Source organism: Epargyreus clarus, unplaced genomic scaffold (genome assembly GCF_041222505.1).
Source record: "Epargyreus clarus isolate Ecla_fem2 unplaced genomic scaffold, WU_Ecla_fem_2.2 ptg000004l, whole genome shotgun sequence".
NCBI classification, from domain to species: domain Eukaryota; kingdom Metazoa; phylum Arthropoda; class Insecta; order Lepidoptera; family Hesperiidae; genus Epargyreus; species Epargyreus clarus.
In genome coordinates this window covers 4,327,952-4,351,726 of record NW_027332212.1, presented here as the reverse complement: position 1 = coordinate 4,351,726, position 23,775 = coordinate 4,327,952, and the positions used below count along the sequence as shown (strand labels likewise).

Here is a 23,775-nt window from a genome sequence, read left to right as displayed (position 1 = left end):
GAAGCACGTTAGAAAGTAATGCAGTTATCTGGAGTCCGCATGAAAATAAATACAAGCTCATGTTGGAGAAACTCCAAAAGAAGTTCTTAAGGTGGCTTTACCATAAACAGTACGGTTATTTCGTGGGGTATCCGCATATATATCCGAGTTTATTTCTACTAGGAATGCTAGGATATGAGTCCCTCGAAGTAAGACGTAACCTGTCACTCATTGATTATTTTTACAAATTGATTAGAGGTAACATGCATAACCCTTCAGTATTGGCTCTTATATCATTTAATGTTCCTAGTAAGACCATTAGGGTCTGTAGATATAAATTGTTTCGTATTCCTGGCTGCAGATTGGTGTTGGTAGGTGAATCGCCTTTAGTTCGTGCACTGACCTTACTCAATGGTATTTTGGTCTCAAATCCTAGCCTAGATATGTTCTTTTCAGCACCTGCCGTATTTCGTAGTACGGCCGGCAAATTCGTTCACATGCTTTCTGGTTAAACAAACGCTTTGGACATGTATCTGTAATGTTTGTTAAGCATATAACTGTAACATAAATAAATATCACCAGTTTACTGTTTTTCTTTTTTATATTTGTTGTGTTTATTATCATAGCAGCACGTGTAACTCTGTGTGCAAAATCGTAATCAGTTCTGTACATAAATCGGTTCTGTACATAGCAGTTTCTTATAGTTATGGCGACCCCAATATATATTCATTTTTTTATTTTAATTATTTATCGTTATAGGTGGCCATCGATGTACATATCCTGTGAAATAATCAAGTATCTGTCCCATACGGGTCAAGGGATAGAGCCTGTGACAGACAAACAGTCGGGCGATGAGTAGAACAGACAGCGGAGGCTTAGTTATAGGACTCCGTTTTTACCCTACGAGTACGGACCCCTAAAAAGTCTAAAGATGATGAAATATAACACGAGCGGACCGCGACCACACCTTTTTTGGCCTTGACATTTAAGTCACATCTAAATGTAAAGATGTTCCTTATACTAATTTATTTCTGCAGAGTTTATGGTCAACAGCATAAATCTCGAGTTAGAGGCCATTTACTTCATTTGTCAAATTGTTCTGATATAAATTTTCTTGAGATAATTATTTACAACAAGCGTCTAGACAAGAACATAGATAACTGTAATGTTATATTATATACTACAATCATAGATTAGTAAAGAATACTCACTCCTAACAAGCAAATGCAACCAGTTTTAACAATTGAAATTGTCACTTTAGTGTATTTACGTGTTTGAAAAATATTAAAATAATGTAGTTTTTAGAGCATTTACGAATAAAAAGATATTTCTCCACAATTTCTTCGATTTCGTATTTTTGCACCACTTAACTGCACATGTCGACATTGTTACGAGTAAATACACCATGACAGCCATTAAATGGCTGATACATTTGTCAGCACTTTAATAGGTGTAATGGCTTCCTTACATTACAAGGCGGTGAGATATCTATACTTGTATAGTACGACTATGACTATACTATGACTGAAATAAATAATAATTTGTAAGATTGTATTTAAATAAGGTGTATCCATTTTAAAATATACTAGTTCTTAGTTCTTTTAACTAGCTGACCCGGCAAACACTGTGTTGCCATATATCTAATAAAATATTAAGGGAGAACAACCCTTATCACTTAGGGGTATGAAAAATAGATAGTAGCCGATTCTCAGACCTACTGAATATGCATATAAATTTGGTGAAAATCGGTAAAGCCGTTTCGGAGGAGTACGGTAACTAACATTGTGACACGAGAACTTTATATATAAGATAAAATTAGCAAACGAGTTAGCAGTCAATTAGTAAGTGACTAACTTTATATATAAGATAAAATTAGCAAACGAGTTAGCAGTCAATTAGTAAGTGACTAGTACCGCCCATGGAAATCTGTAATCAACCCCAGATAAGATTAGAGGTCTACTTGAGGTCGATTACAGACAAGTTGATACCTCAATTGACCAGAGGCCGCTATAACAATAAATACTAATAATAAAAAAGTTGAATATAAAAAGGGGTCCCCATACAACAAACTGGTATTTTTCGAACTAACTGTTGAACCGCTATAGGCAAACAGTTCAAATTTTCACAATGGCTGCTATAATAACAAGTACTGAAAATTAAAAATTAAAATTAAAATGTTGGTGGTACGGTACCCTCCGAGTGCGGGTTCGACTTGCACTTGGCCAATTTTTTTGGTACGGAAAGCTTCACCGGTTGGGTAATTTTTCAAATCACGTGCTATTATGACAGACGACCCGCGTGGCGTAGTGGTTCCGGGTTCGATTCTTAGTCAGAGAGATATCTGAATGATGAATTTAGATTTCTGTTTTAGATCTGGGTTTTTACGTATTTGTCTATGTATGGCATTTCATGTATCCTATGGCATCCACGATACAAAGTATCCTAGTAGGCAATGAATGTAGATTTATTATTATTATTATATCAAAAACAAGAAGTTTTAAGAAAGTAGTTTGTATTTCCTCAACGCCTAAACCACGTACAATTTAATCAATAGTTTGTTAGTATTTTACGTATTGAGAGTAGCAACTGAGCAAATAGCTCACCGAGTGACAAGTGATCTAAGCCACTAATCGACGTCTATGACTGGTCTCCTATACAAGAGTTGATTTAATTCGATCATAGAAGCGAACTCCTGAGCACTAAGTGGAATCCCCTTGGCTGATCTGGAATCAGGACTACTTTCACACTCTTATAAGGTAGAATTTATAAGGCACTACAGACGAACTGCTATATGTTTTACGTTATTAATAATGAAGATTAGTAAATCTAAAGATTTACTCATCTTCATTATTAATCATTATAAATCTTTAGATTTACTAATCTTCATTATTAATAACGTAATTACTAAAGGCAATGATAGCCTAGTGGTTAAGAAACTCGGCCTCTCAATCGAAGGGTCCGAGGTTCAAATCCCAGGCACGCACATCTGATTTAAAAGTTATGTGCGTATTACAAATTAATTAACACTTGCTTAAACGGTGAAGGAAAACATTGTAAGGAAACCTGCATACCTGAGGGATTTACAAAAAACATATTTCAAAGTCTACCAATACGCACTTGGTCAGCGCGGTGGACTATGGCCAAATCCTTCTCATTCTGAGAGGAGACCCGTGCCCAGCAGCAGGACAGTAATGGGTTGTTGATGTATTAGTCTTACCATGGTTTAAGATGAACAAATCCATTAAGAAATGTTATATTTGTGACACAAGCATGTTTTACATATAGATGAGAATAGTATTATTGAGTTAGTTCATCGATGGCATTAAACATTTTTATAGTCAAGGCGTATCAGTTCAATGTCATTATTATTAGCAGTAATAGCCCAGAAATGGGTATCGCAGTGGTTCCGCTAGAGTCGAACCATAACAATCCCCCCGATAACAAAAAAAAAGAGTCGAACCACAATGGGTTCTACCTATACTTACCATTAGTACTGCTCGCATGGTAGCATATTCTGGCCGTTTGAAGACCTGCGTGACTGAGCGGTCACCATACCGGTCTGACGCGCACAGGGTCCCGGGTTCGATCCCCGGCCAGATAAATATCTAAATGATGATTTTGGTCTTTTTTTTGGGTCTGAGTGTTTGTGTATTTGTGTGTGTGTGTGTGTCCATAGCACCCACGATATGTGGGGCTGTGAGTATAGAAAGTGTTAAGCGTTATTTATTTATTTATTTAAGCGTTTTTGGGAATACAGAAAGGAAAGAAAACTTAACTTGTAATAAACCTTTTATTGCACCATTATAAAGGAGCGACTAGAGGTAACAGAAATGGCAGTGTTTAGCTTTTCAACTGATTAATTATTTCCTTATCTAATTTAGTTCCTGGACTCCTTTGGGGGAGGGTGAGTCCTGATGTACTCGATCGCTCTGACGATGTATTCGGGGATGGGTTCGGCGGGGGGAGGAGTGGGGAGGTGATCACCCTGTAAAAAAACATTTTTTTTAATATTGATGTATCAAGAATTATGTTTCACTTGCATTAACGGTGAAGGAAAAAATATAACCCCATGGCTGAGAGTGATTAACAAAAGTTCCCAAGTGTAAAGTCTACCAAACCCTGTTTAGCCACTGAAATAGACTAAACTATGGCCTACGCTCCTCTGGAACTGAAAGCAAACCCATGCCCAGTAGTGGGAAAATATCGGACGACGGCAATTAAGGTATATTTTCTTAAAAAAATACGCCAGAATTTAAAAAAAATGAAATTTGATTCCATCGTCATATTTAATACTATATGTTTGAAAAATTATCAGAAATATAATTTTATGCATTAGTGAATTTTTGTAATCAATAATTTCATAATTAGAGGTGATTTCAAATTATTACTTACTCTTGGCTGGTAGCCGTTCTCGTCAGCGATGTATTCAGTTTTAATGTTAACGCCTTCGGGGGAGATGTAGCTGTTGAATCCCTCGGCAACGATGCTCTCGTTCTCCTGAGGAAATCAAATTATATTTATACCAGCTGTTAACCGTGGTTCCGCTCGCAGTCAGAGGTTTTTATCTATATCGGTTTTATCCCTTGAACAGCGCTTTTATGGAATAAAGTACCCTATGTCCTTTTCTGAACCCCTTACAACGTGTCTACATAATTTCATGGTAATCGATTATGTAGTTAGTTCAGGCGTGAAAGTGTAAAAAACAAAGAAACAAATAAATAAACTCACATTGGCATTTATAATATTAGTTACGATATCACAAGTTAACACAGATTGTCGACGAAAAATATAGGGATAAAATAGAAGTTTCATTTAATAAACGCTGAGAAAATGATTTTTCTCTAATAATATAAAAGTTGCTTCTCGCACCTGCACTTTTCACAAAAATTATGAATTGATTCAAGCGACTTGATGTAAATTGACCTCAGATATGTAATGTAAACTAACCACAATCAAACCAGAAAAGTGTAGCGGAAATACTAATTTAATAATGCAGAAAGGCGTGACGGTGATCACCACAATTTAACCACAAGGAGTTGTAGGTTCAAATCTATAACAATCTTAATTATATCAAAAACACACGAACACATCAACTGGCTATGACGACAGTCCTTTTAGTCAGTATAAAACTGTCAGCTGTTTGATCAACAGTAGGATAAATATACTCGTAGTAATACTAGATACTCGTAGTAATGGATTGACACTATATTTTATTACTTGGGTCGCGATTTTCATTTCTTTTTACTATGGAGCGTAATGTTTTTCGAGCGTAAGTATGTATTCGCTCATTCGTTCGCCAGATAATCTGTATTTTTAACCGACTTCCCAAAGAAAGAGAGGTTATCTATTCGTCGCGTATATATATATATATATTTCATATAGGACACGCTGTTTACGCCGTTATCCAACGAAATATATTGAGCGCCGAATTCAGAAATATGTACTGAACCAACATTAATTTCAATTATTTTTTACTTTGTAGTGACATAGAAGTCGGTTTTATTTTTTTGTTAAAAATTTTTAAGCCAAAGATTACGTTCCATAAATATTTTTAACATAAAATATTTGTCATTAAATTTAAATATTCAATCAAATTTATTGATCCGGAATATTCCTCAATGAGGTCATTATGTCACATGATACTTGTGATCATCCAAAATTTTAATTCTGACTGCGGAGTGACCCGACCTTGTATAGAATATCAAGGTTAGATATTTTATTCACATATTTTGACTGTAAACGTATGAACCATGTAAATGTCGTGAGCTTCACCTTGATGTTACTTATTAATTACTTATATAATTGTCTTTGGAACCCTTCATTTAGCTTACAAAATATTTATTAATATTTAAATAAAATCCACGGTTACATCTTAATGTTTTTATGATTTTTTATTTTATTCTATAAATTGTTATCGTTCTATTTCTTATGTACAAATTGGATTTTGTTTTCTACTATCAGTACTAATATCAGATAAAGACGCCTAGTGTTTACGCATCATAATTTATCTACAAAATGTAATAGCTTGGATGGGTGACCGTTAGTGGTTTAAAGCGCGTGTCATCCATTTAAAGCATTGGAGGAACATAGTCGAATATGTTCAGTAGAAACTTGCTTCATTCTCATCCTATTTACTGAGATTAGGAAGATTTAAAATTTAAAAGTGACAACAGAAACTTGTGATTAAATTCGTATAAAATATTGACGTATTCGTATAAAATATTGACGTTCAAAGTACGTGTTATAAAGAGATAACGTGTGCTACTTACAGTGCCAACGTTCTTCAGGGATCCGCGCTCCTGACCGGTGATGCCGTTGCTGGTCTCATATCTGTATTGGTATTGGTCGGGGAACACATCGGCATCTTGCGCGACGATGGAGGCGCTCTTCTCATCAAGACGAAGGTGAGCGACGTCTGCAGCAGCGACGGCCACAAGGGCGAGGACGGCGATGAAGGTTTTCTAGAATATTATAGAATATTAAGAGAAACCCTTTGTGGTTCGACTCCGAAGGCACGTTACTCGTTTTCTGCCTAATAAAATCAGTATCAGTGCTATTGTGTTCCGGTTTGGAAGGTAAGTCAGAAAATTTATCCAAGGTGTTTCAACTTAGTCATCAGGGGTAGTATTATCTATGTAGTATTTTATCTACAGTCCATTACAGATGCCCATAGTAAAAACAACTAGAAGTTTTTAAACGTTATTCCTACCTAATTAAATAGATAGTCGTCATAAATCATAACTACTTAAAGCAAATAGTATTGTTTATTTAAATATAAATATGTTTAATGCGATCCCGTTAAGAACTTATAAACCAAGTGTGTAACGTAACACGTGATTGATCAAATATCTATATTTATTCAAATCGTTTCACTTTCGTTAGTAGCTGTTTGTGTGATCTATTTCCCGTTATAGTTTATTGAATACCCGGTATCAATAAAAAGTGTTATTGATGAAATAAGTAATGAAAAATAAAAAAGGTTGCTACTAATATCCCCAAATAAAGATTCCCTTGAAGTAGTCTTCAGGGACACCCGTAAATACGACTCACAAACACCCATATCAGAAATCTAAACTCAACATTTCGACTACCGGCTGGTTGGGCATTGTATCCGGGACCCACTGCGTGTCAGATCGGTATGGTAACCGCTTCACAACACGTAACACTTAGGAATTTGTTAACTGTGTTCATTTTAGTAAGCAATTAAAGGTATGATATAAATTTTAATGTTTTTTTTAAATATCAAAAAAAAGGAAAAAATGGCACAAATAGGAATGAACTCAATAGGTCAAGTTATTTAAGTCGTGGGAACATATAGACACTGGATTCTTAATTAGACGATTTGTATGGATTGTATGGATGGACATCCTTGTGTAGCACGCAATATCACAAATTACGTTAATTTATAATGCAACGCAAATGCCCTTTAAACTCGATTAGACGAGAGCTACACCGTTCACCTAATATATGAAATGTTGTAACAACCTATGATCCTCACTCACCATTTTGTGTGTGTCAAAGTTAACAGACGATGTGCAACTGTGGTTATCAAATGTTGGTGCCGCATTTTATACCCGGCCGGCTTCCATCGAATATGGTTCTAAGTATCGGCATTTGCATTATTTTGCAACAAAGAAGCTCTGGTCTTCAATATGATTCGAATTTATACAAGGTGAACGCGATTTGCTGGTTTTTTTTCAACGTCAACGCACGTGTTAAATTTTTTTTGTGATTGTTCAAACGGTTTTCCGTTGTTTTAAGTATCGGCTGCCATAGGCTCGCTGTTACGTATTTAAAACGAATTTAAATTATAAAGAACTTTTCTCCTAGCTTAGAAGTAATTTATCAAAGAAAATCTTTACATATTTACATTGTTCAAAATTTGGGGCCTCTTAACGTAGATTCGAAGAAGAGTACGTTTTAATAAATAATTAATAAGTTATGTTAATAAACCGGCCAAGATTTAATCATCAGTAAATCAAGATTACGAGATGTAATACAGGAACCGAAAATTGTTAATGTCTTACGAAATAAAATTATTTATTATTCAACTGGTATATTATTGATATTGGAATCATATTTTAACTATTGTAGATTTTTTTTGACTTTATAACGGTAATATACTACTTTGTTTTTTAACCCCGATGCAAGTTTAATATGTATATGTGTGTGTGACACATAGATTAGTAAAGATTACTCACTCCTAACAAGAAAATGTACCCAGTTTTGAGAATTGAAATAGTTGCGTAAAAAAGTTTTGCCACGTCCCCGTGCTAAAATGTCCCTAAAATATTTGAAATAATTATTTATTTATTATGTAAATTACTCAGTATTAGTTATTTATTCGTAAATTGTCTCTAAAAATGTTTTTATTTGTCAAGAATTCAAAAAAAGAACTTACTAATAAGCCGTGTGTGGCTTCATTCAATTTCAAGGCGCCGAGGTATCTTTACTAATCTATGGTGTGACATCGTAGCTTTCAAACTTTTTTGTTTAAAAGGTGATATGGTCGAAAGTATTATGCTAAAATAAAATTGGTGCTGTGGTTCGATCATCAGCTGTTTTCTAGTCGGAGTCGGAGGTTAAATTATTTTTTAGGTTATCTTGTAATAGTTGGTAATATATAATCCTGCTAAAGTGCTTTTTGTTTTACATAGATAAGAGTGTAAATACAATAAAAGTGATCTCATTCGCCCTTTATGGAGCTTATTTGCTTCTTACACAAAAATCGTGTAACAAACTATATAGTTCAGTAAAAAAGGCTTCCACAAACGATGTGCTTTGGCGTTGCGGTAATTATTTTTTCGATTCCAAGAGCCCACTCGTGTGTGGGAATCTTGGCACCGCAGTTGGCACGCGCCGCTTGTTAAAGGACCACATTTTCAAGCACTTTTCAACTGCGAAAAACGGTAAAACGCTCTCAGTTAAAACAATGATTGGGTGTTGATTAACTTAATTAAATTTTGCCTCATTCAGGTAATGTTACATTCACAAACAAAAGTGGGAACAACATAATATAACAGTAATAATGCTATTATTTTCAATAACGCTTAAATACATATATAAATGACGTTTACACGGGCTATGAGCCCGAATGACTAGATTTGTCATGTATCGTAGGTGCCATAGACACATCATAAACACCCAGATCCAGATCAGAATTATAATAATTTAGATGTCTATTTAGCTGGGAATCGAACCCGGATTTCTCTGCGTGACCGACCGGTATGGTGATCGCTCCGCCACGCGGATCGGGTCGCGTAATTATTATAATATCTTATTGAATACTTTTTTCCTTCTACAACTTAGCGTTGACTTTATGACTTAAGGAAGTGGCCGTATTATGGCTATGAACAAGAATGCTATGATAAATGGTTTTACCAGGGTGAGTGATTCTTGGAACTCTTTGGTACCTTCGTCACCGTTCCAGCATCGCACCAATGAGGCACCATCCACATCAACTCGACTGGTAGCAGTCCTCCACGATTCGGTATGCACGGTTACTTTCATCGCGGACGTGCAAAATGTGGAATGAACTTCCTCCCGCGGTATTCCTGGAGCACTATAACATATTTTTTTTTATAATATAAGAGTAGCAGACGAGCATGCAGTCCACCTGATGGTAAGTGGCTATTGCCGTCCATGGAGATCTGTAATCAACCCCAGATAGGATTAGATATTCCTACCTGAGGTCGACCACAAATGCGCCGCTACCCCTGAGGACTAAGCTGGAACGCCTCAGAAAAGTTTGTCTCCCTTACCACACCCTTCAAACCGGAACAGAGCAGCGCCTAACACTGCTGTTATTATTATTGTTAGTGGTGCCGCCGAAGTCGAACCACAAAGGGTTCTACCACCTTCTACCATCATGGGGTTTTTCAAGAGAAGTGTAAAAAGAGCTCTTATTAAAAGCCTGTATTACCATGCAGTGATGCACTGGCGTCTCATCTGGTGCTACAAATGAGCATAAGCGACGGTAACTGTTTTCCATCAGGTAGTCCGCCTTCTTTATCGCTAAGTTTAACTATTAAAGAAGAAAATATTGTTTGTATAATAATCTCCTCCTGTAAAATATTTAGATATATGATCAGATGAACTGTGTTTAAGTATAAATATTTTTCTACATCCAGTTGCATATGAAGACATTAAATTATGTACTGATTGCTATATAATAATTTCAATGTAAATTAAATACGAATTAGTATTATTATAACTCTGACTTAGTATATAAGGAATTTTAATTTGTATGTCCAGTGTGTTAGGATAAAAAAGCTATTTAATTTTACATAAAATTTATCGAAACCATGTCATGTGATAAAATATATTAATTGATTGAAGGTAAGTATTTTAAATACGCACCCTTAAAAGTCTAAAATATGTGCCTTAACGAGAGAGATGAGTTCGATGGAGTTTGAAAGTTCTACTCATGGAAATTTTAGCCATCACCACAACGTGATGTTAAGTAGCTACATATTAGTAGTATTTGGCGTTCATGGACATTATTTGACCCTTAATTATTTTATGTGTCTATCTAAGTTCGATTTCCAATACGTTACTACCTTTATGTAGACACATCAACAAGGTATGATTATAAAAAAAGTGTGACAAGGTGTGAAGGTGGTAGAACCATCTGTGGTTTGACTCCGGTGGCACCGCCGCTACACCTATTTCTGCCTCATAACAGCAGTGTTAAACGCTGCTGTGTTCTAGTTTAAAGGGTGTGGTAAGGGAGACATACTTTTCCGAGACGTTCAAGCTTAGTCGTCAGGGGTGGTGGCACATCTAACCTAATCTAACAGGATCTTCAGCATAAGCATGATACCAGTTGTTGCGGACGGCGAATAAATTTAAGAATAGTTGATATATTGTAATTCATATTATTGTTTTTTAGTACGTAAGATTGTTGATTTTATAAGAATATTTAATGTGTATGAAAAATAATGTACAACTATGTTTAAAATAAGGTATTTAATGTAAATAAATAAAGAGAAATAAAAATAAAGTAAAATTAGAAAGAGAGGGACACGAGTGAGCGAGATGCATGATAGAAAGAGAGGGCTATAGGAAGTGAGCGAGACGGGACTGCTGCGTTAGCCCCCCGTCGGTTGTAACACTCACTTTGCCACTTAAGGTGGCTAAAAATAGGGTCCGGCACGCTCCGGAAAATAGAAGAATATTGTAAATGGTCAAGAAAAGAAAATACAGGAAGAAAAATTCAATTGGAGTTTTTATTGCAAACCCGTACTCAACATTGGTCCTTCGATCGGCGGATACAGAAAAAAGAAGCAACCAGCGCGTCTACAATGAACACACGAAGCAAGAAGACCCACTCCGAGTCCGGCATCGGCGAATCGGAGCACCCTCCGCCAGGTGGGCGGGGGCTGTTCCACCGTATATATGAAGAATCGCCGAGATCGCCATCGACCGCAGTCCTCACCGGGACGCCCGCCGGAACATCCGTCGGGAGGATCCCACCAGGAAGGGTCCTCGAGCGCTCACCTGTACGCAGCACCGCGCACCCCGAGCACCCCACGTCGCAAGAGATACCGTCGCGCTCCAAGTCGCCTATATGCCGGCCCACGTCTCCGGCATATAGCGCGGCGCCCAGTATACGTTCGCATCGTTCGTCGGTCAGCGTCGCGGCACGAGTTAGGCTAGTCGAATACGAAGCGGAAAAGGAGCTAGCTGAATTAGAAGAAAGAAGAATACAACTTAAGAAGACGCTAGTAAAGAAGCGGCTAGAAGCGGAAATCTCTGCGATCGAAGCGGAAGAGGGGGGGGAAACTATCTGCGACCAAGAAAGAATACACGACTGGGTGAACAAGAGCCACGAACACGCCGGAACGCAAGTACACAGGGAACAGGAGGTCCTACCTCCCCCGTTAGAAGTACGGGGGGAGGAACGGCCTCGGCAGAGGGGAAGGGGCATCGAACAATTAGCAAACGCCTTAGAGAAGATGATGCACGTACGACCCCCGCCGCGGCAAACGTCGGAGCTCCCAGCATTCTCCGGGTCCGTCATGGAGTGGCTACCCTTCAAAGCAGCAGTAGAAGATTCGACGCGTCTCTACAAATTCAGCGCCACAGAAAATTTATTGCGGCTTCGAAACAGTCTCCGTGGGGAAGCGAGAGAGACAGTGCTCTCTCAACTATACACGGCGACTCACCCGGACAGCATAATGAAGACGCTAGAGATGAAATACGGTCGACCTGAATATATCTTCGATAAAGCAATGGAAGAACTGAAGAGACTCCCCAAGGTCGGCAACTCCAGCAGCGAATTGAATGAATTGGCCATCAAGTTACAGAACGTCGTCTACACTATGAAGAGTGTGGACCACCGTGGTTATCTACGAAATCCATTACTGATAAGGGATGTAATGGAGAAGCTAAGCCCTCACCTGGTGAGCAAATGGGCGGAATACGCGGCGATCAACGAAGGGAAGATTGCATACAGCGACGAAATCACAATACTCTCGGAGTTCCTGATGGGAGAAGCAGACAGGGTACTACGCTACACGCACACGGCGAGGAACAGCGCTCCGGGGCTTCTCAGAGGGGAGAGGCCAGTAAGGAGGACAGCACCTCGGGAGAAGGTCTATTCTACGAGTGAATCGACGCGTGAAGAGCGAGCACCTAGCTGTCTACGATGCCAGTCTACAAGCCATCACACTCCGAAGTGCCCTCAGCTGAAGGAACTCACCATCAACGACAGGTGGAATTGGGCGAAGGAACAGCGGTTATGCTTCAAATGCATGACACGAAGACACAGTAGAACCACATGCAGAGCGAAGCCGTGCGGAGTCGACGGGTGTAGCATGCAGCATCACGCCATCCTACACAAGACTGCAGAGCCCGCCAGGAGGGTGGAGACTTCTGAGTGCACAGATCAGGGTGCACCCGCAGCGGTCATGAGCGTCACATCAAAGGTGGCACCAAGAGCGGTGCTATTGAAGACATGTGAAGTAAAACTCAGCGGTCCACGGGGGGAGATAAGGACGCACGCCCTCCTGGACGAAGGGTCTACAGTAACCCTTATAGATGAAGAATTGGCAAGTCACCTCACCAGCGGCGGACCGAACCAACCTCTAAACATAAGAGGTATCAATGAACAAAGAAGAATCGACAGCAAGGCGGTCAAGATTCAAATCAAAGGTCTACACGAACATGAAGCATACTCCGTGACAGCCCGCACGGTGAAGGGACTTCAATTGCATCATCAGCGCGTACCTCAGAACCTGGAGCGGTATGCACACCTGCGAGTCGTAAGGGAGAAAATCAGCACGGGGGAAGCTCGACCTCGCATACTAATAGGCACCGACAATTGGCACTTAATAGTGTCCCGACAGCTGCGCGCCGGCAAGAAGAACGAACCTGCCGCATCAAGAACAAAGCTGGGATGGGTTCTACATGGGTCGGTACCTAGGAGGTTCGTCTACCAGGACCAGGCGGCCGTGCTTCACGTCTGCACGGGCGACATACAGTTACAGAAGCTCGTCGAGTCGCATTTCGACGTGGACTCGCTCGGCGTATCTACGAAAGAGAAGATTAACAAGTACGACAAGAGAGCCAGCGACATCTTCGAGGCGACCGCCAGACGGAAGGACGGACACTTCGAAGTGGGTCTACCTTGGAAAACTGACAACCCCACACTCCCCGACAGCTACGAGCAAGCATACAAGAGGTTACGCACATTGGAAAAGAAGATGGAAAATGAGCCCACATTCAAGAAGGAATACAGCGCTCAAGTGGTTAACCTGCTGAAGAAGGGTTACGCAGAAACATGCGACGGCAACGAAGAAAGAAGTAACGTCAAATGGTACTTACCTCACTTCGCGGTTGTCAACATTAACAAGCCAAACAAGATACGAATGGTATTCGACGCAGCGGCCAAGATTAACGGAGTCAGCTTGAACGACTACCTGCTGGAGGGGCCCGACCTGTTGGCGTCTCTGATTAAGATTCTGTTTGGTTTCCGCGAAAAGAAGATCGCGGTGACGGCGGACATAGAAGAAATGTTCCTCCGAGTGAAGATACGTAGCGAAGATCAACCAGCCCAGATGTTCCTGTGGCGGGACGAGTCCAGTGAAGCCCCGCGCAAGTACAAGATGATGTCAATGATATTTGGGGCCTCGAGTTCGCCGTACCTCGCTCACAGCGTGAGAAACAAGAATGCCGCCGATTACGAAGAGGGATACCCGGAAGCTGCGCGAGCCATAAAGGAACGCCATTACATGGACGACTATTTAGATAGCTTTCAGTCAGAAGAGGAAGCTATAAAGGTCATAAGGGACGTCATTCATGTACACGAACAAGCCAGCTTCAATCTGCGGGGATGGAACTCCAATAGCCCAGCTGTCCTCGCGAGTATTCCCGACACGAAGAAATCGAAGAATGTCAACGTGCAACTGACGACACACCAGTCGGAGAAGACCCTGGGACTAAGGTGGAACCCGAGCGAAGACACCATAGGCTTCAATACGGACATTAAGAGGGTCCCCACCGAAGTCAAGTGTCAGCAGCGAGCACCGACCAAGCGTGAAGCACTGAGCGCCGTCATGTCAATCTACGATCCACTGGGCCTCGTAAGCCAGTATACGATCACCGGGAAGATATTGCTACAGCAACTATGGGTCAAGAAGGTCGGCTGGGATGAAGAGCTACCTAGGGAGGAAGCCGAAGAGTTCCAGCAATGGGTCGCCGGACTACAAGACATCTCGAACTTGGCCTTACCACGTTGCTACAGCCGTGACATGACTCCGAGCTCAGAGCTACAGCTGCACATATTCAACGACGCGAGTGAACAGGCCTACGCGACCACGGCGTATTGGAGGATCACCCATAAGGATGGCACCGTGGAAGTTGTACAAGTCATGGGCAAGGCTAAGGTGGCGCCGTTGAAGTTACTCACGATTCCCAGGTTGGAGCTACAGGCAGCACTCATCGGGGCGCGTATGGCGAGCACCATCCTGAAGGAACACGAATGGAAACCAGGGCGAGTCTACTACTGGACGGACTCCAAGACGGTACTTCATTGGATAAGGAACGATAAGAAGAAGTACACACCGTTCGTGGCGCATCGACTGGCGGAGATAGGCGAGCTGTCCCAAGTGGAAGATTGGCGATGGGTGCCCACGGCCGACAACGTAGCCGACGACGCCACGCGAATCGAAACGAAGAAGATCACTGGCGCAGACCGATGGTTCACCGGGCCGTCATTCCTGGGCTTACCAGAGGAGGAATGGCCTACCGAAGCTACAAGCAGTGACACTTCAGAAGAGGCGGCGTACACCATCACCACAGACGACATCACGGACCGCATGGGCTGCCTGCCGGACATAACGAGGTTCTCCGCCTACAGACGACTCATAAGGGCCACAGCGCTAGTTCAACTCTACGTACAGAAGCTAAGAACAAAGAACAGAAGCCTGCTGTTAGAAGTCTCCCACATACAAGACGCCGAGCTGCGGTGGATACGACAAGCACAACAGGACTCCTTCGGCGAAGATCTACGTAGACTGCGGGCTGGACAGCACTTACACCGGCATAGTAAACTAGCGAAGTTGGACCCCGTCATCGAAGAAGGAACACTGAAGGCCCGAGGCAGAATAGGAGCCTCTAAGACGTCGACGCACTCGAACCGACCTGTAATATTGGATGGTGGTCACCCCTTCACACGCTTACTAGTGATGGACTACCATCGAAACGCCGGACACGCTAACAACGAGAGGGTCGTAAACGAGCTGCGACAAAAATACGTTATATTTCGACTACGACCGACAGTAAGAAAAATGGCTAAGGAATGTCAATTTTGCAAAATAAGGAAAGCAACGCCGCAAACACCGCCACGAGGGGACTTACCAGAAGAGAGGACAAGTCCAGGGCATCGACCGTTCAACTACTGCGGCGTGGATTACTTCGGCCCCCTAACAGTCACTATTGGGCGCCGACATGAGAAGAGATGGTGCGCACTGTTTACCTGCTTAACTACACGAGCAGTGCATTTGGAATTGGTGTCATCGCTGTCGACCGACTCGGCAATTATGGCACTCCGAAGGATGGCCGCCAGAAGAGGATGGCCACAGGTGATCTTCTCAGACAACGCAACGAACTTCAGAGGTGCTGACGTCGAGCTAAGAAACGCGTACCGGGCATGGGGTCCGGAGCTACATAACTTCTGTCTACAGTATGGAACCAGCTGGCGTTTCATCCCACCGGGGGCTCCGCACATGGGCGGGGCATGGGAGCGGCTCGTGCGGTCAGTCAAGACCGCGCTGAGCACCACACTGAACGAGAAGTCACCCAAAGAAGAAGTCCTTCAAACGCTACTAGTGGAGGCCGAGTACTGTGTCAACGCTCGGCCACTCACGCACGTCTCCGTGGATCCCGCCGACTCAGAAGCATTAACCCCCAACCACTTCCTGATTGGGTCGTCGACCGGGCTGCCGCTGACGGGACCCTGCGAGGAAGCCGACCGCAGCGTGTGGAGAAAAGCACAGGCGCTGGCGGACCAGTTCTGGGGGCGGTGGGTCAAGGAGTACCTGCCGACGCTGATACCTCGAGGACAAGAGACAAGGGCATCACGACAACTACGGGTCGGCGACCTGGTCATCGTGGTCGACAACACGCTACCCCGCAACACATGGCCACGCGGCATCGTCGAGCGAGTGCACGAGGGACCCGACGGCATCGTTCGCTCAGCAGACGTGAGGACCAGGGGAGGAGTCTTCAGGAGGCCCGTGGTGAAGCTCGCCGTCCTCCAGATAGGGAGGGCTACGACGGAGCTGCGCCGGGGGGAGGATGTTGCGGACGGCGAATAAATTTAAGAATAGTTGATATATTGTAATTCATATTATTGTTTTTTAGTACGTAAGATTGTTGATTTTATAAGAATATTTAATGTGTATGAAAAATAATGTACAACTATGTTTAAAATAAGGTATTTAATGTAAATAAATAAAGAGAAATAAAAATAAAGTAAAATTAGAAAGAGAGGGACACGAGTGAGCGAGATGCATGATAGAAAGAGAGGGCTATAGGAAGTGAGCGAGACGGGACTGCTGCGTTAGCCCCCCGTCGGTTGTAACACTCACTTTGCCACTTAAGGTGGCTAAAAATAGGGTCCGGCACTCTGCGTTTGAACGCCAGACCGAGCAGCCCCGCCTGCTCGCGCTCTAGTGTTTCCTAACCCAGAATTTTCTCTGGCCTTTCGGCCGGTTCTCGCCTACTCGATATTATCGATAGCGGTCCGTGCTTTGTTTATTGCCAATTTATTGGGAATAAACAAAACTCACGTCCCGACGCGTTTGAGTTGGTGGATACCTAACGGTGCCAACGAAACCAGCTAGCGTTGACCCGGTGCGCTTCTCAGACCTCTCGGCCTGAGAGAAACCGGCAGACCCGATCCCACTGCACTTGGGCTATCCCAAGGGTGACGGTAGCAGTTACTTTCCCTTAGGGGTAATTGCATTTCCCTCCCCCTCCCCGTTAGCTCCCTGCCTCGGCAGGGAGGCATCCCAGGTTACCATGGCCTACATGGTAACAGATAGGTTTTTCGAGGCTCTGTCCTCCCTCTTGAGCAAGGAGCTCAATCGCCCATTTGACTCAGTCAAACTCCGCTCCCTTTGCGAGCCCTTGAAATCCGTAACGGATCCCCTGTCCGTTACTGATTCACCCGCATCCCCTGATGCCACCCCGAGACACGAGATGGACTTCGATGCCATCTCGCTCAAACGCCCCGCCTCCTCCGACGAATCGTCGGAGCACACCCTCATCACCGCCCCCTCCTCCGACGACGACCAGGGTTTCACCCCTGTCAAGTCGAGGAAGACCAAGAAACGACCGGTGAAACGCGTCGCTAAGGCGACAAGTGAAACCTCTTCCGAGGCCTCTTTCGAAGCCACCCCAGCCCCAGCGGCCCCCGCTCTGGCCCCCGTGCCAAAAGCCTCCACTCTGGCCCCCGTGCCAAAAACCTCCACCGAGCCCCAGAGCTCAACCCCCGCGGCTAAGCCCGCCAAGCCAGCCACGCGCTGCGAACCGGCACTTGCCAAGTGCAAACCGCCCCCACACATTTTCTTCAGAGATAAGTCGAAATGGTCCGACTTCTCTAAAACCCTAGTGGAAAAACAGATCCACTACACCAAGGCACGTAACCTTCGCGACTCTATTCGCGTTTCATGCCCCACCACCGAGGACTTCAGGAGCCTCATTAGGCTCCTAACTCACCTTCAACTCCCGTACCACACGTACGCTTTAGAAGAGGACCGCAAAATCAAAGCGGTCCTTAGGGGTCTCCCCTACGAGCTTCCCACCGACGAAATCCAAACGGATCTAGTCAACCAAGGGTTCCCCGTGGAAGGTGTACACAAGTTGTACAACCGCAACGGGGTCAAATACCCTCTAGCCCTGGCCATTCTAGCCAAGACCCCGTCCTCCAAGGACATTTTCAAGGAGAAGGAGCTCACAATCTGTGGCCTTTCTGAGATCAAGGTGGAACCACCGAACAAGCGTGGCTACCCTGCCCAGTGCCACCGCTGCCAGCTTTACGGCCATGCAGCGGCGAACTGCACTGCCCCCCCAAGGTGCGTCAAGTGCCTAGAACCCCACGCCACACGTGAGTGCAAGAGAACTCGTGAAGACGAGTCCCCTCCTGCCTGCGTGCTATGCACCACTTCAGGGCACCCGGCTAACTACCGTGGCTGCCCTAAAGCCCCCCGTCCCGCTCAAAAGAAGGTTGCTAAAAAGCAGCCCTCGAAAGCAGGCCCACCTCCGGTCAATTCGACCAATTTCCCGCGGTTAGGGGCCTCCAAAACCCCAACCGCTCCCATGAGTTGGAGGAAAGTCGCACCCGCGACCGCCCCACCAACCCCGGCCCCTAAGGCCACTCCCACTCCCCGTCCCACCCAAGACGCATCGGTAAGGGAACATATCATGTTCCTTAAGGACTGCGTTAAGGGCGTGAACCTCGACGAGATCATACTCGTCTCGCAAAAGATGCGTAACGCCAGCCAGGCGGAGCGCATCGCAATCTACTCTGAACACTTAGCGTTGTTCAAGTCCATTCAATGAGTAACGTTCATACTCAACCCCTTCATCCCGGTCGTCAAAAACCTAAAGGCGTCTCGCTTATCTCCTTCAATGCACGAGGTCTTAAGCCTTGCATTCCCGAACTCAAAGAGTTCGTCCGCAACAGGGATATCGACCTGTTGCTTGTTCAGGAAACTTTCCTCAAGCCCTCCCTTAAAGGCGTAAGTCTCCCCTCTTACGCGCTTGTACGTAATGACAGAGCCGACGACCGTCGTGGCGGAGGCACTGCCATCTACTACAAGAGATCCTTCCATTGCACCCCTCTGGAAACACCCAAGCTCACCAATATGGAAGCCACCATATGCAAATTAGGCATGACAGGACACCCGTCCCTGATCATAGCCTCAATTTACCTCCCCGCCAATAAAGCCCCTCTCCAAAGCGACTTGGAGGCCCTCCTCTCGCTCGGAGACTCTGTCGTACTATTTGGAGATTTCAATTGCAAACATACCGTTTGGAACAGTCGTCTGACTAACACCAACGGTAAGAAACTCTTAACCATTTCCCGCGCACTGGACTTTGATATCTTCTCTCCAACAGCGCCAACCCACTACCCCGATCGGGAAGACCAAGAACCCGACGTGCTGGATTTCGCCCTCCTTAAAGGCGTCGCGCTCAATACAAGAGCGATCGAAACACTGGACGATCTGGGCTCAGACCATCGTCCAGTCTCTCTACAGTTAGGTCCCTATGATCCAACTCCCCATACCTCCTCGAAAACCTTCACTAATTGGGAAGGGTACGAGAAATCTCTCACCTCGGCCATAGAGGCCCCCGATTCACCGTATACTATTCCCCCAGACTACCTTGTTAGCCCGGAGAAAATAGACAGTACGGTGAACTCACTCACCCAGCTAGTTCAGACTTCGCTTCATGACAACGCGAAGGTGGTAGAGGTCCCGAACCGAAAACTACCTCGCGAGGTCAGGAAGCTAATCCAAACTAAAAACGCAGCCCTCAGATGGGCCGCCAAGTATCCCACCCCTGTCCTTAGGAGGCGCGCTAACGCCCTCCAAAGGAAAGTCAGATCCCGGCTAGCCGAAATGAGGGACTCCAACTGGAACTCTCTCATGGAGGATATCCAACCATCTCATAAGGCATTCTACAAAGTCGCTAGACGATTTCGTACCGAAGCCTTCTCAAGCACTCCCCCTCTCACGCGTCCCGACGGCAGCATAGCCTTCGAAGACGCTGAGAAGGCCGAATGCTTCGCAGATAGCATCGCTGCGCAGTGCTCCCCCAGCACTCAACCGTGCGACCCTATCCACATTCACAAGGTGGAGGAGGAGGTCCGTAAAAAGATCTCTCTCCCTGTCACCTCTGCTCCCATTAAAATCACCACAGACGAGGTCCGGACCGTCATCCGCGGTTTGAAACCTCGTAAAGCCCCAGGTCCGGATGGTATCTCCAACCTGGCGCTCAAACACTTCCCCGAGCAGGCACTGACCCTTCTGGTCATTATCTTCAATGCCTGCCTCGATCTCAGCTTCTTTCCAACAGCCTGGAAGACAGCAACAGTTATCGGTATTCCCAAGCCTGGGAAACCGAAACATATTCCCTCCAACCACCGCCCCATTAGCCTCCTCAATGCAATGGGCAAGGTTTTCGAACGGGTGATCCTCGTTCACATAAGAGGGCACCTCTTCCCAATAGATGCTCCCCCACTCATCATTCCTCACCAATTTGGCTTTCGCCTCCAGCACTCGTGCCCCCAACAAGTCCACCGCATTGTCGAGTACATCACAAGCGGGTTTTATCCAAGACGTAACAAGACACTAGCAGTCTTCTTCGACGTCGCCAAGGCTTTTGACAAAGTCTGGCATGGAGGACTGGTATACAAGCTATACCATTCTGGTCTTCCTGATCGCCTAGTCCGCATCGTGGCTTCCTACCTTCAGGACAGAACCTTCCGCTACAGGCACGAAGGTATCCTCTCTCCCCCACGCCCCGTAACAGCCGGAGTCCCTCAAGGCTCAGTGCTCGCTCCTACATTATTCATATCGTACTCCAACGATATTCCTATCCCCAAAAATGGGGTGCAGCTCTCACTCTTCGCCGATGACACCGCCCTTTACATCCAAGGGCAAAAGGAGTCATCTGTCCTCGCCAAACTCCAACGCTCGGTCAACGAGTTAGGAGATTGGTTTAGGAAATGGCGCATCGAAGTCAATGCGGAGAAAAGCTCCGCAATGCGCTTCGACCACAAACGCAGGCGCTTAAACAACCTGCCCTCCGTCAAATTACTTGGGGCCCCCATTCCATGGAGGCCCACAGTAAAATACCTAGGAGTTACCCTTGACCCGGGCCTCACCTTTAGACCCCACGTCTCTAAGGTCACCCATACCGCCCGCTCTTACATGAGCCGCCTCAACGCCATGATTGGCAGACACAGCAAGTTGTCAGCCAGGAATAAGCGAACGCTGTATAAGGTTTGCATTCGACCGGTGTTAACATACGCCTCCCCAGTCTTCGCTCACGCGAATCCCACCATCCTAGACAAACTCCAGGTCATTCAAAATCTCTTTTGTCGTCGGGCACTTAATGCCCCCTGGTATGTCAGAAACGCTGACCTCCACCGCGACCTGGAGCTCGCTCCAATACAACAAGTCCTCAGACAATTCTCTGAAGCGTTCTTTGACCGCTCAGAAAACCATTCCAACCCCTTAATCAAGGGTGCAGCGGACTATGCTGCCCCTCTTCCTACCCGTTACAATTGCCGTCGGCCAAGAAATATCTTGACCGACGCTCCTAACAAACTCTCCACCGATGTGGAGAATCTTCTGGCCGCCCACAGGGGCGTACAACTCTCCATAGAGAATCGTCTTCCCGACGATTCTAATCTTATTCATGATACGTTGACACCTTCAGTGTCATCTATCCAGCGGTAGCTCTCTAGGGAGCGCCGCTAGCGCCTCTCGCTCCGCAAACGAGAGGTCGCTATCCGATGTCGGCTGTACGGTCCCCTTGGACGAATGCCTTAAAGGAGTTTTTAGTGGGATGGTCCTCCCTTCAGGAGGACCTTTCAGTCAGCCCCACACGACGCAGGCACCGGCCGTCGCGGCCTGTAAGTGCTTGGACGCATTTTTTGCTCCTCCCTCTCCGTAGAGGGTCAGCCCTTTTTCCACCTACATCTGGGCGCCAAAAAAAAAAAAAAAAAAAAAAAAAAAAGGGTCCGGCACGCTCCGGAAAATAGAAGAATATTGTAAATGGTCAAGAAAAGAAAATACAGGAAGAAAAATTCAATTGGAGTTTTTATTGCAAACCCGTACTCAACACCAGTATTTTGGACACCGTATTTAATTAACACTTCATGATAAAAAAAGGTTAAAAATGGTTAAAAAAAATGGTTCAGTTAAAAAAAAGTCAAGTCATGCAAGCATAGTTAAAAGCTTATTTGGTCTTTGGGGGGAAAAATTGAATGCGAAGTTTTATTTACTTTTATTTCGAAAACTTTTAATAGGGTTGCTGGGCTTTGCAACAAATTCTTTTCATATAAAGTATGTATAACTTTTCATATAATGTTATCTTTTGAAAAGTATGGATGGTCGAAGTTTTCCTTCGGATATCAACCCTGAAATCCGCGCATTATTAGGGTTCCGTGCTCAAAGGGTAAGAACGGAAGTAACTAAGCCTCTCCTGTTTGTCCGTAATAGAAAGGCACATACATTTTAACAGAGCGTGTAAAATAATGGCTGCTATAACAATAAAGACTAAAAATAAAAATATCTTGAGAATAAATGGGGTCGCCATATAAGAACCGGCAGTTTTTGGACGTTTATAAATTTATCTTTTGATCCGTAATAGGTACACAGTTCAAATTTTCGCAAATGATTAACTTCTATTGCTGCTATGATAACAAATTGATGACCCGCGTGGCGGAGGCGTCCCCATACCGGTCTCACGCGCAAAGGATTCCGGGTTCGATCCCCGGCCAGACAGATATCTGAATGATGAATTTAGATATCTGGTCTGAGTCTGGGTGTTTGTGTATTCGTTGCAACCACGATATAAGAAATCCTAGTGTGAGACTGTGAGTGTAGAAAGCGTTTGAATACTAAAAATTTTAAAAAAAGTACGGAACGCTCCATGTGCGAGTTCGACTCGCACTTGGCAAATTGTCTTTTTTTATAATTTATGAGTAGCAGATGAGCATGTAGTCCACCTGATGGTAAGTGAGTACAGCCGCCCATGGACATCTGTAATCAACCCCAGATAGAATTAGATATTCCTACGTAAGGTCGGCCACAGATGCGCGGCTACCCCTGAGGACTAAGCTGGAACGCCTCGGAAAAGTATGTCTCCCTTACCACACCCTTCAAACCGGAACACAGCAGCGCTTAACACTGCTGTTATTAGGCAGAAATAGGTGTGGCGGTGGTGCCGCCGGAGTCGAACCACAAAGGGTTCCACCTACCACCTTCAGATTGACATTGTCTGTTCGGGTTGAGTAATTCTACTTGAAACATATGTGATCATTCCATTATTATCTCACTGCTCGACACGTGCCTTCTAACTAAAAAGGGTTAAGGTCATCATCTAAAGTTCTGGACAAATGCGAATGGTAGATTACGTATACTTTTGAGAACGTTTTTTAAGGATTCTTAGGTATTCCTCACCATGTTTCCTTTACCGTTAAAATACATAGTCATAATTAATTTCTAATACGCACATAGCTTTCATTAATAAGTTATGGTCTGAGACGAATAGTTT

The 23,775-nt window shown here is 44.3% G+C and overlaps 2 protein-coding genes across 2 annotated transcripts; one reads left to right on the top strand and one right to left on the bottom strand.

Annotated features, from left to right (window-relative positions):
- Nucleotides 1-3,750: 3,750 nt before the first annotated feature.
- Nucleotides 3,751-7,558, bottom strand: LOC140757310 (cuticle protein CP14.6-like). The gene is made up of 4 exons (XM_073092952.1): nucleotides 7,482-7,558; nucleotides 6,249-6,440; nucleotides 4,372-4,476; nucleotides 3,751-3,964 (listed from the first exon to the last, which is right to left on the bottom strand). The coding sequence occupies exons 1-4, from the start codon at nucleotides 7,482-7,484 to the stop codon at nucleotides 3,857-3,859; spliced, it is 408 nt and encodes a 135-aa protein (XP_072949053.1). The 5' UTR covers nucleotides 7,485-7,558; the 3' UTR covers nucleotides 3,751-3,856.
- A 3,724-nt stretch (nucleotides 7,559-11,282) lies between these two features.
- On the top strand, nucleotides 11,283-16,799 carry LOC140757120 (uncharacterized). The gene is made up of 5 exons (XM_073092655.1): nucleotides 11,283-11,992; nucleotides 12,092-12,718; nucleotides 12,956-13,225; nucleotides 13,643-15,724; nucleotides 15,803-16,799. The coding sequence occupies exons 1-5, from the start codon at nucleotides 11,283-11,285 to the stop codon at nucleotides 16,797-16,799; spliced, it is 4,686 nt and encodes a 1,561-aa protein (XP_072948756.1).
- Nucleotides 16,800-23,775: the final 6,976 nt, after the last annotated feature.